The 27,954-nt window shown below is 39.0% G+C and overlaps 1 protein-coding gene across 6 annotated transcripts in view; it reads right to left on the reverse strand.

Annotated features, from left to right (window-relative positions):
* MAP2K5 (mitogen-activated protein kinase kinase 5) overlaps positions 1–27,954 on the reverse strand; it is a 260,879-nt gene that overhangs the window by 227,708 nt on the left and 5,217 nt on the right. For all 6 annotated transcript variants that reach the window (XM_043919835.1, XM_043919834.1, XM_043919831.1 and 3 more), the window contains exons 2-3: positions 25,782–25,830; positions 8,482–8,549 (exon numbers count right to left, since the gene is read on the reverse strand). In XM_043919835.1, coding sequence (XP_043775770.1) covers positions 8,482–8,549; positions 25,782–25,830 — 117 coding nt within the window. The remainder of the gene's footprint in view (positions 1–8,481; positions 8,550–25,781; positions 25,831–27,954) is intronic.

Genomic DNA, 27,954 nt, shown 5'->3' on the forward strand with positions numbered 1-27,954 from the left:
CATCAATTAGTACAGCACTATAAATAATAATATAAGTGGAAGGGTACTATAAGGAACATTGTTTCTCCATTTGGAAGTTCATCAAGGGCATGGACCATGTCTCATGTATTTTATTAGGTCTTATGCCAGAGGTGTTAATCTGGTGTCTATATGGGCCTTGGGAGATCCTTGAAATTCCTGAACTTCTAGGTGAAATGCTGCACTGTGTGAATTTTCTGGGAAAAGAATAAACAACTTTCCTCACATTTTCAAAAAGACCTGTCTCCAAAAAATCTAAGAAGCTAGTAGAGTATCAAGTCATAGAGTGTATAGCACTGTACCATATGCATAATGGCCACTCTGCATATGTTCAAGAGGAGAAGGCCAATAGGAAATAATACAGACATTCTCATTGGTTAGATCTTCTAACTTAGTGGCAAGTCTTACATATCAACTCAAATCAAATTCATTTATCATTCTTCTATACATTTATAACAGAAAGCTTTCTAATCTCTCCTTAGCATGCCTCCTAACAGACAATATAAACAGTACAGTATGAGGAAATACTTATAAAAAACTAAGCATGCTGGCTTTTCCCTATTAATGATAAAATTTTTAAATTCCTATTTTGTCAGTACTGCAAGCATACCCCATTATATGTAGCTGAGCCAGTAATTACAGCAATAATCAATAAACTAACAAACTATTTGCAGTTCATAGTTATATAATTTAGTTTTCCTAGTGAAGAACTCAACAATCTTAACTCTGTCAAATGGCTACAAATTCAATTACAATACTACTCAGCTATGTCATCAATTATACTTTCTTTCAATTATTTCTTATACTTTGCATTTAAGAGGTATCCCTTCTGTGATGCTCACCTCTTAAGAAGCATACAGCAGCTCCTTAGTCAAAAATAACATACAAAGCTAATCTATTTTGAATACCAAATTAATAACTATCTTTATTACCTGGCTTCAATCCCTGAAAACTCATTTTCCCTGCCTTGAGGTGACTACAAGGCACACATGTTCTTTCTTAAATGACTCTAGACCAAGGGTCCACACATGGTCATGGATTGATTAGATGAAGAGAAAAAATCACAATGAAAAGTCTTCCAATGAAAGGTCAACAGGGAACAACTCTGGGGCCTCTTTATAAGTCAACGTTACCAGACAAATGTATTTATTAGTGATTTGAAAATGAAACAGACAGTAAGTTGGCCAAGTTTAATGATAACACTATTTGTTTTGGACAGTAAAACTGTAAAGGATGTTAGGGAACTCCAGATGGTCTTAATAGGAATTGAGGTTTGGATAGCCAACAGCAGATGAAATTCAACTTGGCCAAGTTTCAGCTAATGTGTGTTGGCAGAAGTTTAAACTTGTGTTCAGCGATGAGTCCAAAACTTGTGGGATCCCCTCAGCTGAGGCTTTATTAGTCACCACCATGGTTGGCTTGAGGCACTGTCTACACTGGCCTTTCACCTGATCTCCAAGTTGCAGCAATTCTGCCATACTTCCAAAGTAGGAAAAGTTTAAATAGCTTCAGGGAACCTACCACTTAAATAAAACGGGAGCATCAGGTCATACAGATAGCAGGCCAAATAGGACATTCCCTTACAAGTAGACTATTTAGCCAGTTCCAATTGTGTTCAACAAAGATTCAGCCTACTGCTCAAATGCTGTTAAAAAAAAATAAATGAAAAGGAAGTGAGAAATGAGTAAATAACATATAACAGGGAGACCTATATAAACAGAGACAACTTGTTTTAATTTCCAATTACAATTTACACCTTTTTGGACATATTATAGTCATGAGTTGAAAATTTACTGAATTCCTCTAACTTTACTGTATTATAGCAAATTTATGTTCACCTTTCAGATATATATAGAAAACATCCCTCAGTATACTGTCAAGGGTGAAACAGATCACCAGCCCAGGTTGGATGCACGAGACAAGTGTTCAGGGCTGGTGCACTGGGAAGACCCAGAGGGATCGGGTTGGGAGGGAGGCAGGAGAGGGGATCGGGATGGGGAACACATGTAAATCCATGGCTGATTCATGTCAATGTATGGCAAAAACCACTACAATATTGTAAAGTAATTAGCCTCCAACTAATAAAAATAAATGAAAAAAAAAAAAGAAAACACCCCTCTTGTTTCCAGTAAAACTGGCCCTAAGAGAATGGGTTCATTAGGAGCTGCTAACACGAGCCTAACGCCTTGGTTATGCCCCACAGCAACCTGACTGCTAGAAGTCCATCATCTCCTTCCAGTCCACATCTCCCTGGAAGAGAAGCTCCTACTATAGCCCCTAAGAGCCTAATTGATGTCCTGCATTTTTCGGTCCCCTCATGTCAGCTGCCTCAACATAGGACTCCAGAGGACACAAACCGTAGGTCATTCTGAGTCCTCCATAGAGAGGGAGCTGAACCAGGAGCGCAGCCATATTAATGACAAAATATTGGTGGTTTAAAGCCCCAGAATACTCTGGTGCCACGCTGACTGAGGCCTGCTCATGCTGTCTCTTCCTTTGCTTCCACGAGCTACCTAATAATCTGATGCAAACTTCCATCTGCTTTTGCTTCTTGTTAGCAAAAATGTCCTGAGGTATTTCAAAGAGGGGCTAAATAAGGGGCCATTACATTCTTATCACTATTTCAAGGACATCCATATGTCCCAGATAACATAGAGAAAAGAGTTAAAATAATCTGCCTCTGAAAAAAGGTTTCATTCTTTGACAAGGATGAGAAAAAAATACAAAAATTTTACTTATAGCTTGGAGCATGACACCATTCCAATTAAAAAAAAAAAAAAACAAAGCTAAATAATTTCCAACACCATTTATTTATTGCATTCAGTTTTCCTGTCTTGTTCTTTTCAGCGTTTCTCCACCCTGCCAGGAGAGTATCGAGTATTACCAATTGTTTGGATGGATCATGACAAACGAGGGGACTGAAGACCAAGCTATTTTGCTGCATACAAAGTAAGCTGGACCGACTTAATGTGGAGCATGTTTAAAAGTACCATTTGGAGAACAGCTTCCAATCTCTGCTCTACATAGAAAACTTCCTAATCATAAAGGCCCTAAGTCTATTAAATGTTTAACAACTAACTGGGCAACACATCCTAAGGCAAAATTCAGCCCTGTAGGAAGGAAACTTCAAAAGCCCAGAGTATTTCTTTACAGTCCTTTTCAAACTCAGGTACACTGACATTCTACTAAATAGCATTATTTTTTTGTTATTAGGAAAACAGTGGTATTTGCAAAGCTTCTTCTGTAGGATCTCAATAAATGCCAAAACAAAAACAACACTTAACCAGGAGTGAGGACTGGGAGTCCAGGACCTAGGTCTGTGTCCAGGCCTTCCCATTTATTAGCAATATAACCTCAAACTGAATCTGATCTTGCTGGGCCTCAGTCTCCTCATCTGTAATATGAGACAGTTGGACAAGACCACTAAGGGTTTCTTCCAACTCCACTTGAGCAACTATGATTTTTCCTTTTTTTAAAAAATTTATTTTTTAATTGAAGGATATTGCTTTACAGAATTGTGTTGGTTTCTGCCATACATCAACATGAATCAGCCATAGGTATACAAATGTCCCCTCCCTCTTAAATCTCCCTCCCACCTCCCTCTCCATCCCACCCGTCTAGACTACTATGGAGTCCCGGTTTGAGGTCCCTGAGTCATGTGGCAAATTTCCATTGGCTATCTATTGAGCAACTACGATTTCTGAAGCAATCTCCAAGTTATGCACACTAGGATAAAGCGAATCATATCCCAGTTTACAAGGTGCTACAGAAACAGAGGTCAAAGAGTATTCTCCCTCATGGTACCCAGCATCTAACAAGGTACACTACGGTCAAGTATATCAAAGGGAATACTTACACTCCAATAATACACAATGTCTGCCATAATGGGAGGTGTTACAGTTAAACCCATCCCATATTCTTCTGGCAATGTGGAGAAATGGTGTAAAGAGAGAGATTAGGCAAAACGAAGAACATAATTCTTACTAATACTGTTTTCCACTCACACAAGCCTCTCAGTATCAAGAGAACTAGGTGTAATAAACTCTTTACTAGCCACAGGATTTAGCAGAAACAAATATGAGTCCATTTACTAAAGTAAGATGTACTGCTGAGCTCCTTGAAGAAAGGTCACCTAAAAGTAGAGGTTAACATTAAAATAACCCCCTCAATGATAAATAAAGCTTATGATGAATCAAAAATAAGGCCCAGCACTGATGTTTCATGCTGTAAGGAAATGAGGTCAGCACTACCAGATAACAAATACAAAAAGATGGAAGGAGAAAAGCAGTAGATTATTGTCTATCCTAGAAAATGAGAGAGGAAAACAAGAACAAAAAAAAAAAATTAAAACTACTTTAAGGGAGTATTTAACAGGGTCCTTTAAATAGTTAGCAGTGATCAGGTATTTAGTTTTCAGGATATGTAGGTTGGGTGTATTTTTTTTTCTAATAAAGCATTTCAAATTCTAATTAAAAAAATACTTTATGGAGAAATTAAAAAGATACAATAGTGTCAGAGGAAAAGCCATGATCCCAGAAGTGGAATATTCTAACAACATAACTTACAAGAAACAACGCTATAAAAACAGATTGTTGATTAACACAAACTCATAACAAAACGCAGAGAGCGATCACAACGGTGCTGTAATAACACTTGGCTGCTGAATTCTCTCAATACATTAAATATCTCCTTGGAGACCAAATTACTTTACATTTTCTTAAAAGACAATTTATTATAGCTTTGTTTTCTTCTCATTATCTCTTAAAAATATATCTAATGAAGAAAAGAATACAACTTCTAAATAACACATAAAATGGTACTAATGTGTGACAACAGACTTTGGTTTAATGTGCTAGTTATTATTTAACAGCATACAACCTACTGTCATGACAAATCCTTACCACAATGCGACATTCTGTGTCACATGCATCAAAAACCACTGCATGCCATTATTACGGCACACATAAAATTAACAGCCTCGGGCTGCTAGCAATTTAAATAATTGATAAGTTTTCAATTAAAAAGGCAACATTTTCAGGTCTAATACAAAAATCTATTTAAATTACTGATAAAAACTTATGTTTCTGTTGGCCCAAAGCCAGAAAATGCTTACATCCAATGGGGGAAAAAATTCTGCAAGTTTCAACTCAGACACTGTAGCTTTTTTTAAAAATAATGATTAAAGGATTTATGGCAAAAATATGTCTAGTTTTGCTTTCCCCATATGGTTTTTAAAGAAATACTAAAGTGACTGCAAATTTATTGAATTCCACATGAAAAGCACAGCTTTTTTTTTTTTTTTTAAACAGTAAATATGTGGTCCCAAGTCCTGGAATCAAATTTTTTCAGAGCCAAACTGAACTTAAAAAATAAAAGGCCAATACAGGTTTTTAACACCAGGTTGGCAACTGAAGACTATCAACCAAAATCTATTGTGAGGTTAAGTCCAAATTGTTCTCTTTATGGCAAAACTGTAACCCAAAGGAATTTCAACCATAAAAACCAAGACAGATCAAAATGGCAGCCAACCAACCTTGTTTGTGCTTTTCTGAGACAGGGTGTCCTCTCGTCCTCTACTCTTTACTATTTGGTTATTTATTCAGAGCCTGACTCTACATAAACAAAGAGTATTTGATGGTAAAGGCTGCCTCGAGAGATAAGAGCAAAAGGAAATCCAGTTAGGTTTTAAATAACTTAAAACCTGTTATCTCTCTCAGGGATATTTTCATTTTCATTTTAAAATAATCTGCTCCAACATTCACAATCTGGGGAGTGGAGCTCTACCTTGGGGCCTCAGGTTCTTATCTATAAATATCAAGTGAATTAATGAGAAAACTCAGACCTGATCATCTAGACCCCATTCTATGAACCACTGCCAGTTTACAGAAAAAAGTTCTCACCATCCACTGCAAATGAACAAACATAAGAAAAATGTAGTGAGTTTTACATAAAACTCTCTGAGGAATATAACCTTAACCAGTCAGTCTGGAATTTCCTGGTCATTGCTAGTGAGGTAATCCACATGACAGACCCCTGCTGTCCCCGAGGAAGGTGACCTAGCCTGAAACCATCAGCTCTTGGCTAAACTGACTTCCTTGTCCTGTCTCCTGCCTATACACGTCTTTAGAGTGTCTTTCTATCTGCTGGATGGGATGTTGCCCAATTCATGAGTCATTATATAAAGCCAATAAGATCTTACAAAATGTACTCAGTTTTTACAATTTTTAAAACTTTTTTTTTTAATTAAAAAAAAATTTTTTTTTTTTTAAAGCTCATTTTTTAACACACAGGAAGCTCCCAGTACTAGTGAGCAAGTGGGTGGGTGGGAGAGCAGCCGAATGAAACAGTGAAGGCGCGTGGGCCTTGGCACCAGGAGAAGCCGAACTTACAGTCCATATGCATACTCACACAGCTCTAAGACCTTGGGCATGACTCCTAGCCAGAGCTTCCTCATCTGAAAGGTAGGGGTGATAATATCTACTTTACAGAGTGATTATTAAAATCAAAGGAAACTAAATACCTTAAGCATCTAGTGTAAAATGGGCACTTAGAAATGGAAATAATTATGACTATCACCATGATCACACGTAGTAACACTTCTCAAAGAGCACAGTTTGTTAGATATTCCCAAAAGTACATTTTTGAAAGCACAGTTTTGTGTGAGGTCATGTCAGAGACATAATGAAAGTACATGGATGTCAGCAATGCTCTCTCTGCAGTGGCTGCTGCTGCTGCTGCTAAGTCACTTCAGTCGTGTCCGACTCTGTGCGACCCCATAGATGGCAGCCCACCAGGCTCCCCCGTCCCTGGGATTCTCCAGGCAAGAACACTGGAGTGGGTTGCCGTTTCCTTCTCCAATGCAGGAAAGTGAAAAGTGAAAGTGAAGTCGCTCAGTCATGTCCGACTCTTAGCGACCCCATGGACTGCAGCCTACCAGGCTCCTCCGTCCATGGGATTTTCCAGGCAAGAGTCCTGGAGTGGGCTGCCACTGCCTTCTCCGCTCTGCAATGGATACATGTGAAAAAACTAGAACCCATCTGTGTGTGTGTGTTTTCTAAAAATAAGCATGTCACATTCTCAGGAAAGGTAGTCAATCTATCAATACTAGTGCTAGACCTTTCAGCAGACAATCCTACTCTGCCTTTCAAGGTACTGATGAGCCCTGCTCTAAATTCGCAGAGCACAAAGACTCGCAAGTAAGTTAATGTGAAGTCAATGGGAAATTGACTTTTCCTCCTCTGCGCTGGTCTGAATGCAACGCTCTGTTAATCGTGCCATCCTTCTTGTTCTCTGTCCTCCTACCCTAAATTAAAACTATCAGTGGAAACCCACACAGATACGTTACAGTTTTCATTACAATGAAACAACATTCTGGTTAAAAACCTACAACCTCATCATCTGCTAAGATTAGAGACTCACTGAAAAGCCGGGGCGCCAGCTCCATCGTTCCCACCATAATACCATTTTGCATTTGTATAGAATTTTTAACTTTTCAAAGGGTTTCACAGCTATTATCCCATTTGACCATTACAACGACCCTGTGCAGTAGAAAGGACAAGTATTATTATCCACAATTGACAGATGAGGCAACTACTGCCCAGAAAGGTTAAGCGTTTTGCCTAAAGCCAGGAAGCCAGAGAAGGGCAGTGGTCTCCTGACTTCCAGTCCAATGCTCTCTTCATCAGACCACTAGAGAAGGTTTTGTACACAGACTGCAAGCTCAGAAAAAATAAAATGAATTAAGAAAAAATAAAGTGAAATAAGAGAAAAGAACAAACCAGGGCTCAGGGAAGCTATTTCTTTCCATAGTAGCTAAATTATTCAAGCTTAGTATTAAAGTTTTAGAAATGTATCCTTTTTTCTTGTTTATCTACTTTGGCCCTGAGACAAATGTTAATGCAAATTTTCACTGAAATTTGAAACACAAAAGAAAAGTCATTTCGGGATATATTCAAATCACTTAGATTCAGTAAGTAACCTTGTAGTTCGTTTTAGGGTGGGGTTGTTAGTGCATAACATCACTGACAGTACATCTGTAAGTCATGTATACACATTAAGCCAGCAGCTACATTATAACTACAGTCTGTTTGGAAGGGGTGAAAGAGATCTCCAGTTGAAAGTAGATTTTGAAAAATTTTTTAGAGCCCAGGGGTTCATTTTTAATGAGCCGTTACTTTAAGTACTGCATAAAAAATACAGGAAATTGATAGTCCATTTAGTCTGCACCATACCTAATGCAAAAGTCATTAAGATGCATTATTCTTAATGTTCATGATATGATCAGTGTCTTTTGAAAAGAATGCCCTTAACTTTCACGTAAGGAAATCCTTAAAAATTTTACATATTGTATAGAAAAATGTTAAGAGCAGCTGTGATTTACTTTCATGTCTTCACTACATCAAGAAACTGCATCCTCAATTACACTAAGATTTTTTAAAAAGTCCTCATTAGTAGTATACTTACATATGACAGCATTGCTTTCATTTCTTCATCACTTCTCACTGTAATTCGGTCACCATCTTCATCTTCATCTGTTTAAAAAGCAACATAATGTAAGGGATAAGATTTTTTAATATACAAAAACCATGTCAGCTGGAAACATAATACAATCGGTTTGTACAACTTGATGTCCACATCCTCAACACTGTATTTCGCAGATGCTGACGTTATTAGTTTGTCGTTTTGGCTTTTTGTTCAGAATACAACAGAATCTCAATAAAGAACTATAAATTTTAGGGACAGCTGAAAATTAAAACATTGCTCATGTCATTTATGACATAAACCTAAGTTAAAGTAAATATAGGGATTTTCCTGGCAGTCTAGTGGTTAAGACTCCAAGCTTCCTCTGCAGGGAGCATGGGTTCAATCCCTGGTCGGGGAACTAAAAATCACATGTTGCATGGCACAACCAAATAAATAAATAAATATTTTAAAAATAAAGTAAATACAACTGGAGTATGAACAGGTTTGGCTTGAAGAACTTTAAAAACTGAAGAAAGGCCAGTCTTATTCAACTGTTAGTACTTTTTGCTTTCCCACACGGCACCCTATCCCTCTATTTCTCCATTCTTCCTCTCTCCCGGCAATCTGTCATAATAGCATAATAAAAATGGCTATCATTTACTGAACACTACTATAACACAAAGCACTGTGATTTATGCTCCATACACCCTTAAAAGCCTCATAACGATTCTATGATGTGGACAATATGACTTGATTATTATCATTCCCTTTTTACAGAACTGAGAGTGGAAGGTTAACTTAGAAAACAATTCTAATACAGTTCTCATAACCCACTTGATCTCTCATTTTCTGAACTGTTTCACTTATACCGAGTACTTGATGACCACAGAAAGCTTCAAATGGTGATTTGCACTACTGTGAAATCATTTAAATGGTCTTAAAACTAGAGGATAATAAGACTTCACAAAATACTGAACAAGAATGAGTAAATCTGAGTAAGCGGATCATCAAAGGAGCCACATCCAAAACAATGTACTGATTTCACTGATTCTTCCCTTAATTAAAATAGTTGTGAAATATGACTTCAAAACTGCTTTCAGAACCTGAAGATAAATCAAGCAAAAATATCAGATCTCGTTTTCAGTCCCAAATGAAACTGTCCACATCTGGTCACTCACTCATCTGTACTACCTGCCAGGCAGAATAACTTCTGTTTTTTTTCTAAATATTTAGTTAGTTACTTCATCCTTCTAAGGATAAAGATCTGTCAACAGGAAAACAGCATACCTGGTAGACTCTAAATGTACAGTTGAGAGAAAAATGCCAAAAACATTTTGAGCACGGGCAACATTGATGGAAGATGTTAACAGCCTCCCAAGGGGACGACGTGGAAGGGACAGGCTCTCTCTCAAAGGGATGCCTCAGCTGTTGTGCACTTGCTAAACTGAGCTAGTATTTTATTTATTTATTTATTTTGGTCACTCTTGGGCATCTAATTGCTGATTCGATCAGAGGCAGAGAACCTGATCCCAGGCCTGGAGAAAAAGACAAATCTTTCATCATAAAGAGAATAAGCTAGCACGACATGCTCTGAGAACTCTTACTGAAAATACAGGGGGAGTTCAGTTTAGCACCTGGATCTTAGCCCACCACACCTCAGGTCCTCCCTCCGGTCCAGCTGCAGTTTTTAAGATAGCCCACTGTTTGGTGACCAGGCCACGGGAACCCTAAGAGGGAGACTGTTTTCTCTCCTAATTAGTCTATTTCAGAGCACACTGCTACCTTCTTTTTCTCCCTCACAGCCAACAGCACTCTGACAGCATGACGGAAAGCAGCACCTGAATTCGTCCTGTTCAGTGACCAAGACAACAGCTCTCACTGGGGTTTTCCCTCCAAAGTAACTGTTCTGGATCCTAGGTACAGGTTCACTCCTGCAGAGTTCCCCAACTGGATGTAAATCAGTATCATCAAGTCACACTGAATATTTACATAGCTAGGAGCTGCAACAATCACCACCGGTATTACCTACCAAGAGCTGCCTATCTTAAGTATAAATGGCACCCAGGGGTCACCTTCAGTAACAAAGAAGGCATATACCTACAGAGGTTACATATGTAAAGAACTACACAGAAATCCAGCATTTTCCTTCCCTCTCTTTCCTTCTTTAAGCCATAGGCTAGAGTCAAACTGGGAGAAAAATGCTGTTCTAATTTTGGAAACAGAGATAGTTTCTACATAGGTTCCAGAAACTAATATTTTCAAGGTTAAGTCAAAAAGCTGTCACATAAATGCAGGAAACAAAAAAGAAAAAAACAGGTATTGTATAAAGGAAAATAATGTTACACATCACCACATATGAAAGCATTTTACATTTTTTGTTTTAAAAGCAAGTTAAATTCTCAGTTTGGGTGTAGACTAAAATGATTTGTTCTTGATAAAGTCCTGAACTTGGTAAAATTTTCAGCCTGAACAAAGTAGCTTTATGTAAACCTCATCTCTACACCAGAGCTAGCTGTAGAGATGGTGGCTACAGAGCGACAGATTATTTTTGAATCTCAGTACACACTAGACCTCAATAAGGGATTGTCCACACGGAATGAAGAGGTACTTGGAGTTTAATAAAACAGGTGAAGAATCTTTTTAGAAGGCACAGATTTCAGAAAAAATTGTTTAAATCACAGTCTCTCTAAATCAGTAACAATAACAACAAAAATAATTATCTAACCTCTCAAAGCCTGGGCTTGAACCTTTAAGGCTACTTAAAACCAAAGATCCTATAATTCTAAAATTCTATGAAATCATTGAAGGATGATTTCAGTTACCATAAATAATCTGGTAACTGTGAGGGCAGTCAGTTATCAAAATCATCTCTTACTTAGCAGCTCCATGGAAAGCAGCTATGAAACACTAAAGGGCCCTCTGCTGCAAGTGGTGGAGAAGGAAATGGCAACCCACTCCAGTATTCTTGCCTGGAAAATCCCAGGGAAAGAGGAGCCTGTTGGGCTGCTGTCTATGGAGTCACACAGAGTCGGACACAACTGACGTGACTTAGCAGCAGCAGCAGCAGCAGCTATAAGTGGACAGAAAAAACTTAGGCCAAGACACCAGAACAGCTTTGAGGCAAAGCTAAAGCGCTGTCTCATAAGGAGACACGGTAACTTGAAAGAGGCATTCTAATAAAGCCTGAGGATAAAATCAGGTTTATATGACACAGTGATTAGTAGTTCTCATGGTTTAATGAGAGGCTCCATTTTATGTAGGTACTACTTTCTCCTACAGATTGCTCTTTGAAGGACTGTCTGCTTCATTCTTTAATAAATGCAATTAGTAGTTTTAATGAAGACTCCTTGTTCTTGTCAGAAAGGAGATTGAGTTGAAAAAGGAATTACACTGAGAAGACAAATGATTCTGGCCCAAAGGCAAAATCCAAGCCATCACGGCAACCCAAGAGCAAATCATCGGCCTTGAAATATAAAATGAGAATACACTTCTCTCTAAAAACAAGGAATTCTGGAAAAGACATACAAATGGCCAATGGGTATACAGAAAGGTGCTCCACATCTCTAATCATCAGGGATATGCAAATCAAAACTGAGATGAGGTATCCCCTCACACTTGTTACACTATCATTAAAAAGACAAGAGAGAACAAGTGTTGGTGAGAATGCAGAGAAAAGAGAACTCTCGTGTACTGTAAGTAGGAATGTAAACTGAAACAACCACTGTGGAAAATGGTACGCAGTTCCCCAAAAAATTAAAATTACAACTAATATATGATCCAACAATTGTACTGCTGGGTCTGTATCCAAAGGAACTGAAATCGGAAGCTTACGGAAGTATCTATACTCCAGTATTCATTGTATTTCAGCATTCTTTGGCATTGCCTTTCTTTGGGATTGGAATGAAAACTGACCTTTTCCACTCCTGTAGCCACTGCTGAGTTTTCCAAATTTGCTGGCATATTGAGTGCAGCACTTTCACAGCATTATCTTTCAGGATTTGAAACAGCTCAACTGGAATTCCATCACCTCCACTAGCTTTGTTCGTAGTGATGCTTCCTAAGGCCCACTTGACTTCACATTCCAGGATGTCTGGCTCTAGGTGAGTGATCATACCATCGTGATTATCTGGGTCATGAAGATCTTTTTTGGACAGTTCTTCTGTGTATTCTTGCCACCTCTCCTTAATATCTTCTGCTTCTGTTAGGTCCATACCATTTCTGTCCTTTATTGAGCCCATCTTTGCATGAAATGTTCCCTTGGTATCTCTAATTTTCTTGAAGAGATCTCTAGTCTTTCCCATTCTATTGTTTTCCTCTATTTCTTTGTATTGATCACTGAGGAAGGCTTTCTTCTCTCTCCTTGCTAATTCTTTGGAATTCTGCATTCAAATGGGTATATCTTTCCTTTTCTCCTTTGCTTTTGGCTTCTCTTCTTTTCACAACAATTTGCAAGGCCTCCTCAGACAGCCATTTTGCCTTTTTGCATTTCTTTTTCTTGGGTTTTAGAAAAGGAGGAGGAACCAGAGATCAAATTGCCAACATCTGCTGGATCATCAAAAAAGCAAGAGAGTTCCAGAAAAACATCTATTTCTGCTTTATTGACTATGCCAAGGCCTTTGACTGTGTAGATCACAATAAACTGTGGAAAATTCTGAAGGAGATGGAAATACCAGACCACCTGACCTGCCTCTTGAGAAACCTGTATGCAGGTCAGGAAGCAAGTTAGAACTGGACGTGGAACAACAGACTGGTTCCAAATAGGGAAAGGAGTACGTCAAGGCTGTATATTGTCACCCTGCTTATTTAAGTTATATGCAGAGGACATCATGAGAAATGCTGGGCTGGATGAAGCACAAGCTGGAATCAAGATTGCCGGGAGAAATACCAATGACCTCAGATATGCAGATGACACCACCCTTATGGCAGAAAGTGAAAAGCTAAAGAGCCTCTTGATGAAAGTGAAAGAGGAGAGTGAAAAAGTTGGCTTAAAGCTCAACATTTAGAAAACTAAGATCATGGCATCCGGTCCCATCACTTCATGGCAAACAGATGAGGAAACAGTGGAAATAGTGGCTGCCTTAATTTTTCTGGGCTCCAAAATCACTGCCGATGGTGACTGCAGCCATGAAATTAAAAGACTCTTACTCCTTGGAAGGAAAGTTATGCTCAACCTAGACAGCATATTAAAAAGCAGAGACATTACTTTGCCGACAAAGTTCCATCTAGTCAAGGCTATGGTTTTTCCAGTAGTCATGTACGGATGTGAGAGCTGGACTATAAAGTTGAGCGCTAAAGAATTGATACTTTAGAACTGTGGTGTTGGAGAAGACTCTTGCGAGTCCGTTGGACTGCAAGGAGATCCAACCAGTCCATCCTAAAGGAGAACAATCCTGAGTGTTCATTGGAAAGACTGATATTGAAGCTGAAACTCCAATACTTTGGCCACTGGCTACGAAGAGGTGACTCATTTGAAAAGACCTTGATGCTGGGAAAGATTGAAGGCAGTAAGAGAAGGGGACGACAGAGGATGGATGGCATCACCGACTTGATGGACATGAGTTTGGGTGAACTCCGGGAGTTGGTGATGGACAGGGAGGTCTGGCGTGCTGCAGTTCATGGTTTCGCAAAGAGTCAGATACGACTGAGCAACTGAATTGAACTAAACTGAACTCATTGTACTATTACTCACAATAGCCAAGATATGTAAACAACTCAAGTATCCATCAATGGATGGATGGATAAAGAAGATGTGTACACACACACACATACACAAATACAAACACATGAATATTACTCAGCCATGAAAAAGATGGGCGTCCTTCCATTTCTGACCACATGGATGAACCCTGAGGGTATTATGCTAAGTGAAATAAGTTAGAGAAAGACAAATACTGTATGATATCACTTATACGTGGAATCTAAACAACTGAAATTCAGGGTTACCAGGGCTTGTAGAGTAGGGAAACAGGGAGATACTTGTCAAAGGGTAAATACTTATTATAATATTAACAGAGTGTGAGGATCCAATGTACAGTATGGTGATTATTGCTAACAATACTGTACTACATATTTGAACACTGCTAACTGATCTTAAATGTTCTTACCACAAAAAAGAAACACTAATTATGTATCAGGATGAACATGTCAGCTAACACTACAGTGGTAATCACTTTGCACTATATAAGATCAAATCAACATGTTATACACCCTAAACTTTCACAATGGTATGTGTCAATTACATCTCAATAAAGCTGGAAAAAAAATTTTTTTTTTTTTTTTTTTGGAAAAAAATTTTTTAAGTAGACAATGAATTGAGAGAAATGAGAAGTTAATAAAGGATAAGAAAGCAGAACTACATACCAAGCAATTTAGTATGAGAATAACTTAAAATTCTTTTCTGAATAAAAAGTAGGATATACATAGTCAGCCCATCTATCAAAGAATCTGGCTGGGCCTATCAAACTGGATTAGCTATAGAAAGTACACTAGCTGGAACCATAAATCATAAAAAACTTACTAAAATGGCAGAAAGAGTTTCAAAGGTACAAATACATTGAAGAACACCAGGAAGCCAATGCACTATGTAAAGAGAAGTAAAAAAAATAATTTGAACTCTTTTTGTCTTACACATGGAGGTTCTTTGCCATCTAACCAAAAAAGCATTACTAGATATGACCAAGAAGCGGGGAGGGGAAGTGCTCTGATACACTGGTTCACAATGAGAATTCCAGCCTTCTCTAGTTGCCTGGAGCATAGTAATATGATTTTCCAGCACATTAGGGAAGCAAAAGTAGAACCAGAAAGTCTATGTTCTGGCTGGATTCTGTTAATGTCACTTAAAATGGAGGAAAAAAATCCTAGCAAGATACCAAATAGAGTGCAGCAGATGGTAAACAAATATTATGAAGCAATCTTCACAAAATCTGCAGTATGTCACAAATACACAAAATGGCAGAGTTTGGGAAAAGAGAATCATAACAGGCCATATGTTGGCAGCGATTTCCTTCGAAGCAACATGCAATCCAAGAGAGAAACCAAGAGGAGGAACATAAAGGCCCAATAGAGGAGAGGCAGCCTCAGGTGAGGGGTGGTCAGAATGGCAAGCAGAGTTCCCACTGAGCAAACAGCAGACAAACAGCAGACTCTGGGGAGTTCTCAGGCACACTACACCCACTGCAGTGGCAGGGCTCAAGTCAGCTTTCGAGAGAAATAATTTAGCTCCTGCCAAGAGCCACTGAAAGTTAAGACAACACTGTAGTTTATTTGTCATGTGTCATAGTGCTTCAGTGCCAGGTAAGAAGGATCAATTAGAACTACAGCAAAGGCAGTTTTCTAAGGCAAGAGAAAAGAAATGAAAACAGAGTTGCAGAGGTTAAAAAAGACATCAACAGGAAATTATCAGAAGACCTGTCAAGTTTAGAACCCTTCACAGGGTCTAAGATCTGGTCAGGACTGGAGGCCATAGTCTCTAAGGCTAAATCTTCATATACATGAGTTTTAGTTTAGCTCCATGCCTCCCACCTCCTGAATCCTTCTTCTTTGCTTCCTGTTTCTTTCCAAAAAAATATCTAAGTGCCCACTATGTCAAAGGTAATGTTCTGGACATTGGGGATAACAACAGTGGAAAAAGGAAAACCCCTGCCCTCACAAAGGTTACACCCTACTTGAGAAAGACTTGAAAGGGATGAGGGGATGAATCACACAGGTATCTGGGAAAAGAATGTTTGAGGCAGAGAGGCAGAAGAATACCTGACATGCCTGAGAGACTGAAAAAAAGCCAGAGTAGCTGGAACAGACTGAGAATAAGATGAAGGAGAGAGAGACCAGTTCACAGGAGTAATGGTGGAGTAGAGCTGCGGACAGATGAGAAAGGGCAGGGCCTTGCAGGACTTGGCTTTCACTCCTGAGTGAGACAGAAACCCTGGAGGGTCTTGAGTGCAGTGATCTCACTTAACTTCTAGAAGGATCACTTTGGCTGGAGTCTGAGAAGAGGCTACGCGGAGGCAAAGCAGAAACAGGAGACAAGTCAGGGGACCAACGGTCCTAATCCACGTAAGAGGTGATGGTGGCCTAAACCAAGTTGATATTTTGAGCAGTCATTACATGCTGGATATATTTTAAAGGTAGAGTCAACACGATTTGCTGATGGATGAGAGACAGAAGGCATGTCCTTACTACTTCATTCCTTCAACCATTCACACATTCCAAAAGCACAAACTGAGTTTACCACGTGCCAGGTGCTACGCTGGGTTTCTAGTGATTCAAAAGCGAGTGGTACTGGGACTCCCCCGCTGGTCCAATGATTAATACTCTGTGCTTCCACTGCAGGGGACAAGAGTTCAATTCCTGGATGGGGAACTAAGGTCCTGGCAAGCCATAGGGTGCAGCCAAAAAAAAAAAAAAACCCTCAAACACGAGCATCACTATCTACTGCCCTTAAGGAACTAGCCTGGTGGTGCTTGGGTAAAGGACTTAGACTTCTAAATTCTCATGTAAAACAGCCAGACTACAAATACTTACTACTACTAATAACTAATAAGACTACCAATACCTACTACTACTACTAACAACTACTCTCATAAGACTAAAAATGTTTTGGACTTTTTGCATCAGTGATATTTCAAAATAAAATTTCAGTAAATTAAAGCTCCCTTTATACCATCTCAAATTCTAAGAATACACAATTAGCTCTTACATGTTAATATTTTTTTCCACCAGCAATGGCGACCATTTAAAAAATTTATTAGATATTTTGACGGGTCATTAAAAGGTATCTCCAGGCTACAACCAGGATGGCCTTTTCCCCTGTGTTTCTTTTTCTTTTTTTAATTGGAGTGTAGTCGATTTACAATGTTGTGTTAGTTATAGGTATACAACAAAGTGATCAGTTACACATATATACATATCAACCCTTTTTTAGATTCTTTTCCCATACAGGCCACTGCAGAGTATTGAGTAGAGTGCTCTGTGCTGGACAGCAGGTTCTTATTAGCTAGTTACCTATTCTATAGATAGTAGTGTGTATATGTCAACCTCGGTCTTCCAGTTTATCCCTCTCGCCACCCGCCTTTGCCCCTGATAACCACAAATTGGTTTTCTACATCTGTGACTCTACTTCTGTTTTGTAAATAAGCTCATTTGTATCCCCCTTTTTTAGATGCCACATGTAAGTGATATTTATATATTTGTCTTTCTGCGTCTGACTTACTTCATTCAGTATGACAATCTCTACGTCCATCCATGTTGCTACAAATGGCACAATTTTGCTCCTTTTTATGGCTAAGTAATATTCCACTTTGGGCTTCCCTGGTTGCTCAGTGGTAAACAATCTGCCTGCCAATGCAAGAGAAGTGAGTTTGATCCAAGGGTCAGGAAGAATCCCCTGGAGAAGGAAAGGGCAACCCACTCCAGTATTCTTGCCTGGGAAATCCAGAATAGAGGAGTCTGGCAGGCTATAGTCCATTGGGTTGCGAAAGAGTTGGACACAACTGAGTGACTCAAAAAAGACAACAAATATTCCATTGTATATAACTTACATGTTAATTTTTAGACTCAGTGTATGTCTAATGTGAATTACAATTTTTCATTAACCTACCCACTTTTACTTACAGGCAAACAGTTAGCTTTTAGATACGATACAGTGTAAGAAAATAATGCTTCATTTTCCCCAGAAATTCATAAAACATCTGAAAAGGATTCTATTCAATGAAGAGTGAGTATAAAATGGTCACAGTTAAAGAAAAACAAAATAAAGATTTATCCTAAAGTCATATTTTCCAAACCAAAACTCAGACACATGGCTTAACCAGTGTGAAGATACCGATATGAGGGCTATAGATCAGAATATATGACGTCCGAGTATCCCAGAAAAGTGGTACCTTATGGTATTTATAGGTATAAGTCAGCATTTGTCTACATAGACTTAAAATGCGTCTATCAAGTCAACAGTAAGATTTTTACTGTCCAGCAACACCAGCCCAACCATAATTTTATACTAGTAACTTGTTTAGAGAAAATCCAGGGAGAGGAACACATGTAACTAATATGCACAGGAAACTCATTAGCGGGCACAATTGACTTTTCTCACCTCATGTGTTGGTGTACTCATTAATCTGTTAACGAAAATGTGAAAATCAGCAGGGATCTTTGGACCTATATAAATGTCAAGCTCCTATAGCATACATAGCCCCACACATGCAAACATACAAGATGTTTGATGGTTATGGAATTTAGCTTCATCTCAGAAGTGTTCTCATCCCTGGGGAAAGACAAATTATTCAATAACCAGCATGGAATCAACTATCTGTCTTCTTGAAAAACAAAGTTGGATCACCGCCTGACTCCTCCTTGGACCAAAATAAACTGGAGATGGTACAAAAATTTTTTTAAAAATCCTCTGCCTTTGTAATAAAATACATGTTGTTTTATTAAAGAAAAAGAATCCACATGAATACACATACAAACATACGTATTTACATACATACCTAAAAGTGTGTATTTAACCCCATTAAAGTAGAAAGAAAAAAGAATCTGAATTAATGTTTCTCCAATATCTTGGAATGTGGAAGACCTTTCGAAATATGACATAAATCCAAAGGTCACAAAATATAACAAACCAGACCATGCAAAAATTTTAAACTTCTCCATGGGAAAAAAAAAGAGAGAGAAAAAAAAGACCAAAACAAGCTGAAATGAAAGCAATAAACTAACAAAAATATAACATCTAAGACAAAGGACCGATTTTCTTAATATTGGAAAGCGCTTCAGTCAACTAGAAAAACACAAATAACCTAAATAGAAAAATGGGCAAAGGTGATAAATAGTTCACAGAAATTAAATACAAATGATCAAAATATAAATGAAAATATGCTCAAGCTCACTTATAATTGAAGAAATACAAAATAAAATTATAATATAATAATCTTTTTCACATATCAAATTGACATCAACTAAAAAGTTGACTTGGTGAGGATAGAGAGAAATGGGCATTCTTGAACACTGCTGGTGGGAGTGCAAATTGGCTCCACCTTCTAAAGAACATCATGGAAATAGCTATTAAAACATACAATATGGTACTCTTTGTTTCAGTAGTTCCAAATCCATTTCTACATTGTGGAAAGTCATAAGAGACAATGCTGTTGTTGACTGCAGCATTTTTTTTTCTAATGCTACTAAAAAAACTGATAACGTCTTAAACTTAAAACTGGTCCACCAACAGGTTAAATAAATTAAGTCATAGCCATAAAAGTATCCAAAAGAATGAAGTTGATTTGTATATACTTACATTAGAAACAGACCCAATATATACTATTAAGTAATGGCAGGGGCAACTAGCTGCAATATTGTATATATTGTATATGAGGAAATATCTGGATGGATACAGAAGAAACTGTTAACTAGGGAATTGGGGATGTGGACTTTTCGCTTTATTTTGATACTGACTGAAATTTTTTTAAGATCATCTTCTTAACTTAAAAAAACAAAAAACTAGACACTATATACTGAAAAGTAGTACTCTCACCTAAAAGTGGTAAAAAGAAAAAGAGGTTTGAGGCCATGAGTCCAAAGGTAAGTCTGGCATGAATGGGACTCCTTCCCCTAAGTCACCCCTAAATCCCCTTGGAAACACTATCCCCAGGAATAGAAACCAGAAAGAATATAGCCACTTACAGACCCTCTGCCCTCTCAGGACAAGTGTGGGAATTTGATTTTGGATCCTGAATTGTCCACCACCAACCAGTTATATCCCATGGCTGAATAACTGCACAAATAATCCAAAAAAAAAAAAAAAAGCAAATTTTTTTACTTAACTTTAGGTTACATGCATTTTACAATTCTCTTTTGAACATGGACATATATAACATTCCACCTTATTTAACAAGGGTGTTTCTGCAACGTACAAAGTATACTTGTTCTCTCAGTATGCACACGGCATTAGTTCCGGAACCACATCCCTCCCGCTCCACCACGAACAGGATACCAAAATCCGTGGACCATCAAGTCTCTTATATAAAATGGTGTCACACAATTGGCAGATGCGGAACCTGTGGATATACAGGGCCCACTGTACTAAGAAGAGAGCCAGAGTGAAATCAAACGTGGCCTCTGTCACCAAGCCATCAAAATCCAGGGGGTATGGGACACAGGCACACAGCCAACTGGAGGGCAGGCCCGAGAGGTCACCTGCTCCAGGGAAGTGCCCAGAGAGATGCTCCACACCTGTGGGGCTGGGGGTTCCACCAGCAAGATGGCACTTCTCAGAACTGAACTTCCAGTAAGAGAACCTTAACCCCTCTCCTCTTTCCACTTACTCTTTTTCTCTACATTTACGTAGAACCAGTAAATTTGACACTGTCCTTTCTCTCGTCACTTAATTGTATCACTAAATATAATACCACCTCTTCTGTATAGGTTACTGTTGGGTATACCTTGCAGGACTTCCCTGGTGGCTCAGTTGGTAAAGAATCCACCTGCAGTGTAGGAGACCTACGTTTGATCCCTGTGTCAGGAAGATCCCCTGGAGAAGGAACTGGCAACCCATTCCAGTATTCTTGCCTGGGAAATACCATGGACAAAGGAGCCTGACAGGCCACAGCCCATGGGATCCCAAAGAGTTGGACATGACTTAGTAACTAAACCACCGCACTTAGCAGCCTTAACTATATTACCATAAATATCTTAAAGTTTTATTTATTCAAGATTTGTTCCATCATACTATAAACTACTGAAAGAGCTCAAATATTTCAGCAAATTAGCATATAAACTACATCCTTCCAAATATCAATATTTTTTGCACATAGATTTCATTCATTAGTATGGATCTTTGGTACAGAAAATAAGGTCACCCTATAACACTCACAAAAGAAGCCCGCGTAGGATTTTAAGTCTATAATGGAAAGTCCACAACAATCTGAACACAATAAAACAAAGAACTATCATTACTTTATCTCTCTGTACTTTTGTTCTTATTCTTGCCACCTAAAACTGGTCCAGAAGCTGATGGGTATAGAGCCACTGCCCTTGTTGTTGGGGGTAAAAAGTAAAGATCTCTAAGAAGTTAAACCTAGAAGTTTAAACATTTCTTCCGTTAGTGTTAAGTATACTTTTCAGTGTTAAATATATTACCATAAATATTTCTTTGATCAAAGTTTCATTTATTCAAGAGTTGTTCCATCACACCCATAAACCACATCTAACACCCTTCACAGGCTTTCAACGTACTTGGTTACAAAGGCTGCAAGTTGCATGCTCAAACAGAACTGTATTTGCATATGGACTCTACCACTTCCTAGCTGATCACTTTCAACAAGCTCTTTATGTCTCTGAGTTTCAGTTTCCTCACAAGTGTAATTTTCCTACCTTACACAATTATTGCAAAGATTAGCAACAATCGGGGTACCTCATTTAGAACACTGTCTGGCACACAGCAGCCCATCAGCTAGTTCAGTTCAATTCAGTCCCTCAGTTGTGTCTGACTCTTTGCGACCCCATGGACTGCAGCACTCCAGGCCTCCCTGTCCATCACCAACTCCCGAAGTTTACCCAAACTCATGTCCATTGAGTCGGTGATGCCATCCAACCATCTCATTCTCTGTCGTCCCCTTCTCCTCCCACCTTCAATCTTTCCCAGCATCAGGGTCTTTCCCAATGAGTCAGTTCTTCACATCAGGTGGCCAAAGTACTGGAATTTCAGCTTCAACACAGCCCTTCCAATGAATACCCAGGACTGATCTCCTTTAGGATGTACCGGTTGGATCTCCTTGCAGTCCAAGGACTCGCAAGAGTCTTCTCCAACATCACAGGGCAAAAGCATCAATTCTTCCATGCTCAGCTTTCTTTATAGTCCAACTCTCATATCCATACATGACTACTGGAAAAACCATAGCCTTGACTAGAGGGAACTTTGTCGGCAAAGTAATATCTCTGCTTTTTAATATGCTGTCTAGGTTGATCATAATTTTCCTTCCAAGGAGTAAGCATCTTAATTTCAAGGCTGAATTCACCATCAGCAGTGATTCTGGAGCCCCAAAAATAAAGTCTGCCACTATTTCCACTGTTTCCCCATCTGTTTGCCATGAAGTGATGGGACTGGATGCCATGATCTTAGTTTTCTAAATGTTGAACTTTAAGTCAACGTTTTCACTCTCCTCTTTCACTTTCATCAAGAGGCTCTTTAGTTCTTCACTTTCTGCCGTAAGGGTGGTGTCATTTGCACATCTGGAGCAGACAATGGCAACCCACTCCAGAATTCTTGCCTGGAAAATCCCATGGACAGAGGAGCCTGGTAGGCTGCAGTCCATGGGATCACTAAGAGTCAGACACGACTGAGTGGTTTCACTTTCACTTTTCACTTTCATGCACTGGAGAAGGAAATGGCAACCCACTCCAGTGTTCTTGCCTGGAGAATCCCAGGGACGGGGGAGCCTGGTGGGCTGCCGTCTATGGGGTCGCACAGAGTCGGACACGACTGAAGTGACTTAGCAGCAGCAGCAGCATCTGCACGTCTGAGGTTATTGCTATTTCTCCCAGCAATCTTGATTCCAGCTTGTGCTTCATCCAGCCCAACGTTCCTCATGATGTCCTCTGCATATAAGTTAAATAAGCAGGGTGACAATATACAGCCTTGATGTACTCCTTTTCCTATTTGGAACCAGTCTGTTGTTCCATGTCCAGTTTTAACTGTTGCTTCCTGACCTGCATCAATAAATGATACCTAAAATAATCAGCATTACTACCATGAACCCTGACCCTGAAAGCCAGAAAGGCATAGGTACATCAAGCCACTTGGAGGGATACAGAAAGGGAGAAGTAGAAAAAGCAAGGTAAGATTCTTTTTTGCTTTACCTAAAAACAATCAGAATGCACAACATCAAGAATTATGACAACTCTTAGAACAAGTCTCAACAGTGGCTGAGAATATACACATGAGAAATTCCACTTTATCACTTACTAGCTGTGAGACTTAAACAAGTTACTTAGAGGAGATGTCCTCAAGTAGCACAGAGCAAATAACAGTCCTTCAAAGTACTTCATGGGGATCTTGTGAAAGTTAAATTAAATGAGATAACCCATGGAACACTCTTTTTTTTTTTCATTTATTTTTATTAGTTGGAGGCTAATTACTTTACAATATTGTAGTGGTTTTTGCCATACATTGACATGAATCAGCCATGGATTTACATGACTTCCCCATTCTGATCCCCCCTCCCGCCTCCCTCTCCATCCCATCCCTCTGGGTCTTCCCAGTGCACCAGCCCTGAGCACTTGTCTCATGCATCCAAACTGGGCTGGTGATCTGTTTCACACTTGATAGTATACTTGTTTCAATGCTATTCTCTCAGAACATCCCACCCTCGCCTTCTCCCACAGAGTTCAAAAGTCTGTTCTGTACATCTGTGTCTCTTTTTCTGTTTTGCATATAGGGTTATCGTTACCATCTTTTTAAATTCCATATATATGCGTTAGTATACTGTATTGGTCTTTATCTTTCTGGCTTACTTCACTCTGTATAATGGGCTCCAGTTTCATCCATCTCATTAGAGCTGATTCAAATGAATTCTTTTTAATGGCTGAGTAATATTCATGGAACACTCTTAACACAGCATCTGGCAACAGTTAAGTACCCCAAATGTTAACTACCAGACTATCCATGAAATCCTTGGCATCCCCAAGAAGTTACCTCAAGGTGTCTGAAGAGCCTGTAACACTAACATGTATTTCAGATATACATACTATTTTTCAGTAGTATATGGAGTTCAGTGTGGTTAATACAACACTCTTCTTTATTAATTAAGAGTTCTACTCAAGTAGCTTTTAAAACCATGTAGTGACTGTTGAAAAACATTCAACAGAGAATACTGAAATAGCAATAGAGAGACAGAGATAAAGCAGGAAGTGTGTTCATTCAGTCAATTCTTCCCTCACGACAGCCCCAAGTCTGCTTTCCAGGAGAAACCGCTGGAAAGCACTGTGGAAGGCACCCCTTCAGATCTTTGTCTCAGTATGTACATGAAGTTGGGAGGTGGAAGTAGGGAATAAACATGGGATCATACTATATTTAATCAAAATGGGATCATACCATACATATTTTGTTTATTAATAGTATATCCCAAATATATTTCCATGTCAATGTTCAAAATTCTCATTCTTTTTAGCCGCCACTTAATGCTTCAGACCATAGTTAATTAATTAACTAATTGTAGGCATTTAGCTTACCTCTAAATTTCTTGCTTTTAAAAATAATTCCAGGGAATTCCCTGTGGCCTAGTGGTTAGGGTTTGATGCTTTCACTGCTGTGGCCCAGGTTCAATCCCTGGTCAGGGAACTGAGATCTCACAAGCCTTACAGAGAAGCCAAAATTAAAGAAAAAAAAAACAAATTCCACGATGTACGCTTTGTTTGAAGAGCATTCAACACATGTGTATGTATTTCTGTTGGACGGTTTCCTAAAAGTGGATCTGTCCAGTCAAAGGTTTTGAACATTCTATATTTTGGTAAGTATTGTCAAATTGTCTCCAAGAGAACATAAATAAAAGAAAGGATCTTGTACTCTCTGTCATTAACCATCTACTTAAAAAACAAGAACAAAAAGATACAATCATGTGGAGAAACTGTACATTTTTCCACAAAGAAAAGCAGACCACCACATCATCAATAAAAGATGAGGCCAGTTACAAACCTTTCTTTATCCTTCCCAACACCAGAGGCCCTGGGCTACTGACTAAACTCTCATCCTACTCGGCCCTTCACATCCCCCCGCTAATGTCAAAACCAGTTTTCTAGTACACCTTGCCCTCACCCTAGGCCCCAAGCAAACTGGTTTCGGGGGGTGGGGTGGGGAATGACTCAAGACCTGAAGTGTTGCTGTCCCCATCCAAAAGCCTTGCCAAGCCCCACTAAAGCAGAATTATTCCCGCAGCATTCACTTAATCGCTCTACTCTGTTGCTTTAAGGGAGCAAAGGATTAAAATCTTTTCATCAATAATCACTGGCCTACAGGTAGTTTACACGTTTCATTTTGTCCTACAATATTATTACAGTGAGGAGCAAGAGCAGATAAAGGTCATGTTGGTAATTAAAGCTATATTATAGAAATATGTACACCCAAGATATGATTAAATAAGAAAATATTACTTGGCTCAGTATCATCATTAAACTTGCATTAATTTATAAATATTTAAATGTACCATATGATGATCATAAATAATCTGTTTTTGTCAGTTTCTAAAGTAACGCAACCCATAAACCCTTTGAAAAATTACTGCAGAGAGAAATAGTCAAAGTATATAACCCAGACTTACATTCAAATGCTGTGGTTGTTGCTTCAGGCAGAACCTGGCCTATCACATCCTAAAGAAAGAAAGAATAAAGAAACACAATTAGCCATCTTCTTTACTGCTAACATGTGGCAAATCCTAGAGGAAATACGAGAACCTGGAAAAGATTTTTGAAATGTTGGCATAAACTATAAAAACATTAGCACATAATCACATTTAGCCCAGCAATCTAAGTCCAGAGTTTAAATCTCTATTCTAGAGTTTAAATCTTTTCTAGGGGAGGGGATCATTAAAAAGTCCTTTCTACTCTGCATGAATAATGTAACTTTTTACCCTGGATTCAATAGCATAGACAAGTACACTGTTGCACATTTACAAAAAAAAAAAAAATAGGTTTCTTCTAGGGGAAGCTATAGAAGGAATGTACTGTTAGTAGAAAAAGAGGTTTCAGGAGTCAGACTGGCCTGGATCTGAATCTCAGCTCTGCCTAAACAAGCTGTGTGACTGGGAACAAATCACTCATCCTCTCTGAGCCTGAATTTGATTATCCTCCAATATGGGTTTATGATGCTTACGGTACTTGTGTTCACGCTCAGTCACTAAGTCGTGTCCTTCTCTTTGCAACCCCATGAACTACAGCCCCATCAGGCTCTTCTGTCCACGGGATTTTCTAGGCAAGAACACTGGAGGGGGTTGCCGTCTCTTCCTCCAGGGGATCTACCTGACCCACAGATAGAACCAATGTCTCCTGCGCCTCCCGCACTGGCAGGCAGATTCTTTACCACTGAACCACTCGGGAAGCCCAGTGCTCACGGAGGTAATGTAAGAAGTATTAAATAATGTAATAAACATGAACTAACCTAATATACCATAGATCTTCAACAAATGTAGTTCTTGATATGTAACTAACAATGCCACGCCTTGCACTCGTAACGGGAAGAGTTCAAAAAACGAGTTTCCATGATGATGATGTCAATCTATAATACTACATTTAATACACAGAATTATCAACCTCAACTCTGTGCAACTGAGAAACATATTTAATGACATCAAAACAGAGTTAATCGAGCCTACAAAAGAAGTGCATATAACTTGGTATCAGTGTTTAAATGAACCTGTAAAGTTGAAAACACTTGAAAAATAGTCTACAGAGACAGTTTATTTAAAGGGGTACAGAACACCTTCGAGAAACAGCTCTGGGAAAAGTGACCCTCCATGATGTCCAGTCCAACCCAAATGGTCTACACGCTCCATCGCTCTCGGGGAGCTCTGCCACAACATCCCTCCTGGGATGCCACAGCTGGTACCAGGCGCCGGCTGACAAAGCTGCTGGCAGCATTTCTCAGCAGGGCACCCACAGCCCTTCCAAGCAGGGCACTTAGCGGTGTGGTGGCTGCAACTTCCTTCTAAAGGCAGTGCTTTAGAAGCTTTTGCTGCAGTGGCAATTTGCATAATAGCCTCGCCTCCACTGTGTGTGTACATGTGTTTTAAGTAAATCTGTGCATATAAAATTGATCAGAAGGAACCATCATAGGCAGCCCTCACTCATTACAGCCAAAAGAGATTTTTTTTTCCTTTAGTCTTAGCAAATGAAACAACTCTTTGAGGAAGTATCTGTGAAAGATGTTAATATTGAAAAAAAAATTCTTTCTAGATATTTGTAGGTAGAAAGTATCTCCTGACAGGTAAATGAAAACTGCTGACTTCATATGGAACACACAGGCAACCGGTGCAAATCCTGAGACTGTGGAGGAGAGCCCAACTGCGAGGCTTGGACCTTGGCTCTGCTGTTCCATTTCCTTCTGTGCAAGATGAGATCATAACTGTACCTACCTTGTAGGACTAATATGTTAATATTTACAAAGTGCTTACAACAGTGTCTAGCACGTGGTAAGTGCAGTATTAGCGTCTGTTAAATAAATAAAACAGTCACTGGTGACTGGAACGTTACAAATCTTAGCTCATAACAAAACCCTAAATTTCAGCACCTAACAATTCATGGAGGATGATCTCTGGTTCACTTAACCCTGCTATGCATTTACCGAGGACTAGCCAGTATTGGTTTAAAAAGGGGGAGAGAAGGGCGAACACCCTCCACCTTCCCAACTCTCCAAGTCTAGGTTATGACTGCTTACTTTCAGATAACCAATCTCGAGGTGTGAACCCTACAGAATTAGCAAACTAACTTAGGATCCTT

This window comes from Cervus elaphus, chromosome 12, assembly GCF_910594005.1.
Source record: "Cervus elaphus chromosome 12, mCerEla1.1, whole genome shotgun sequence".
In the NCBI taxonomy this organism is placed as follows: Eukaryota; Metazoa; Chordata; class Mammalia; order Artiodactyla; family Cervidae; genus Cervus; species Cervus elaphus.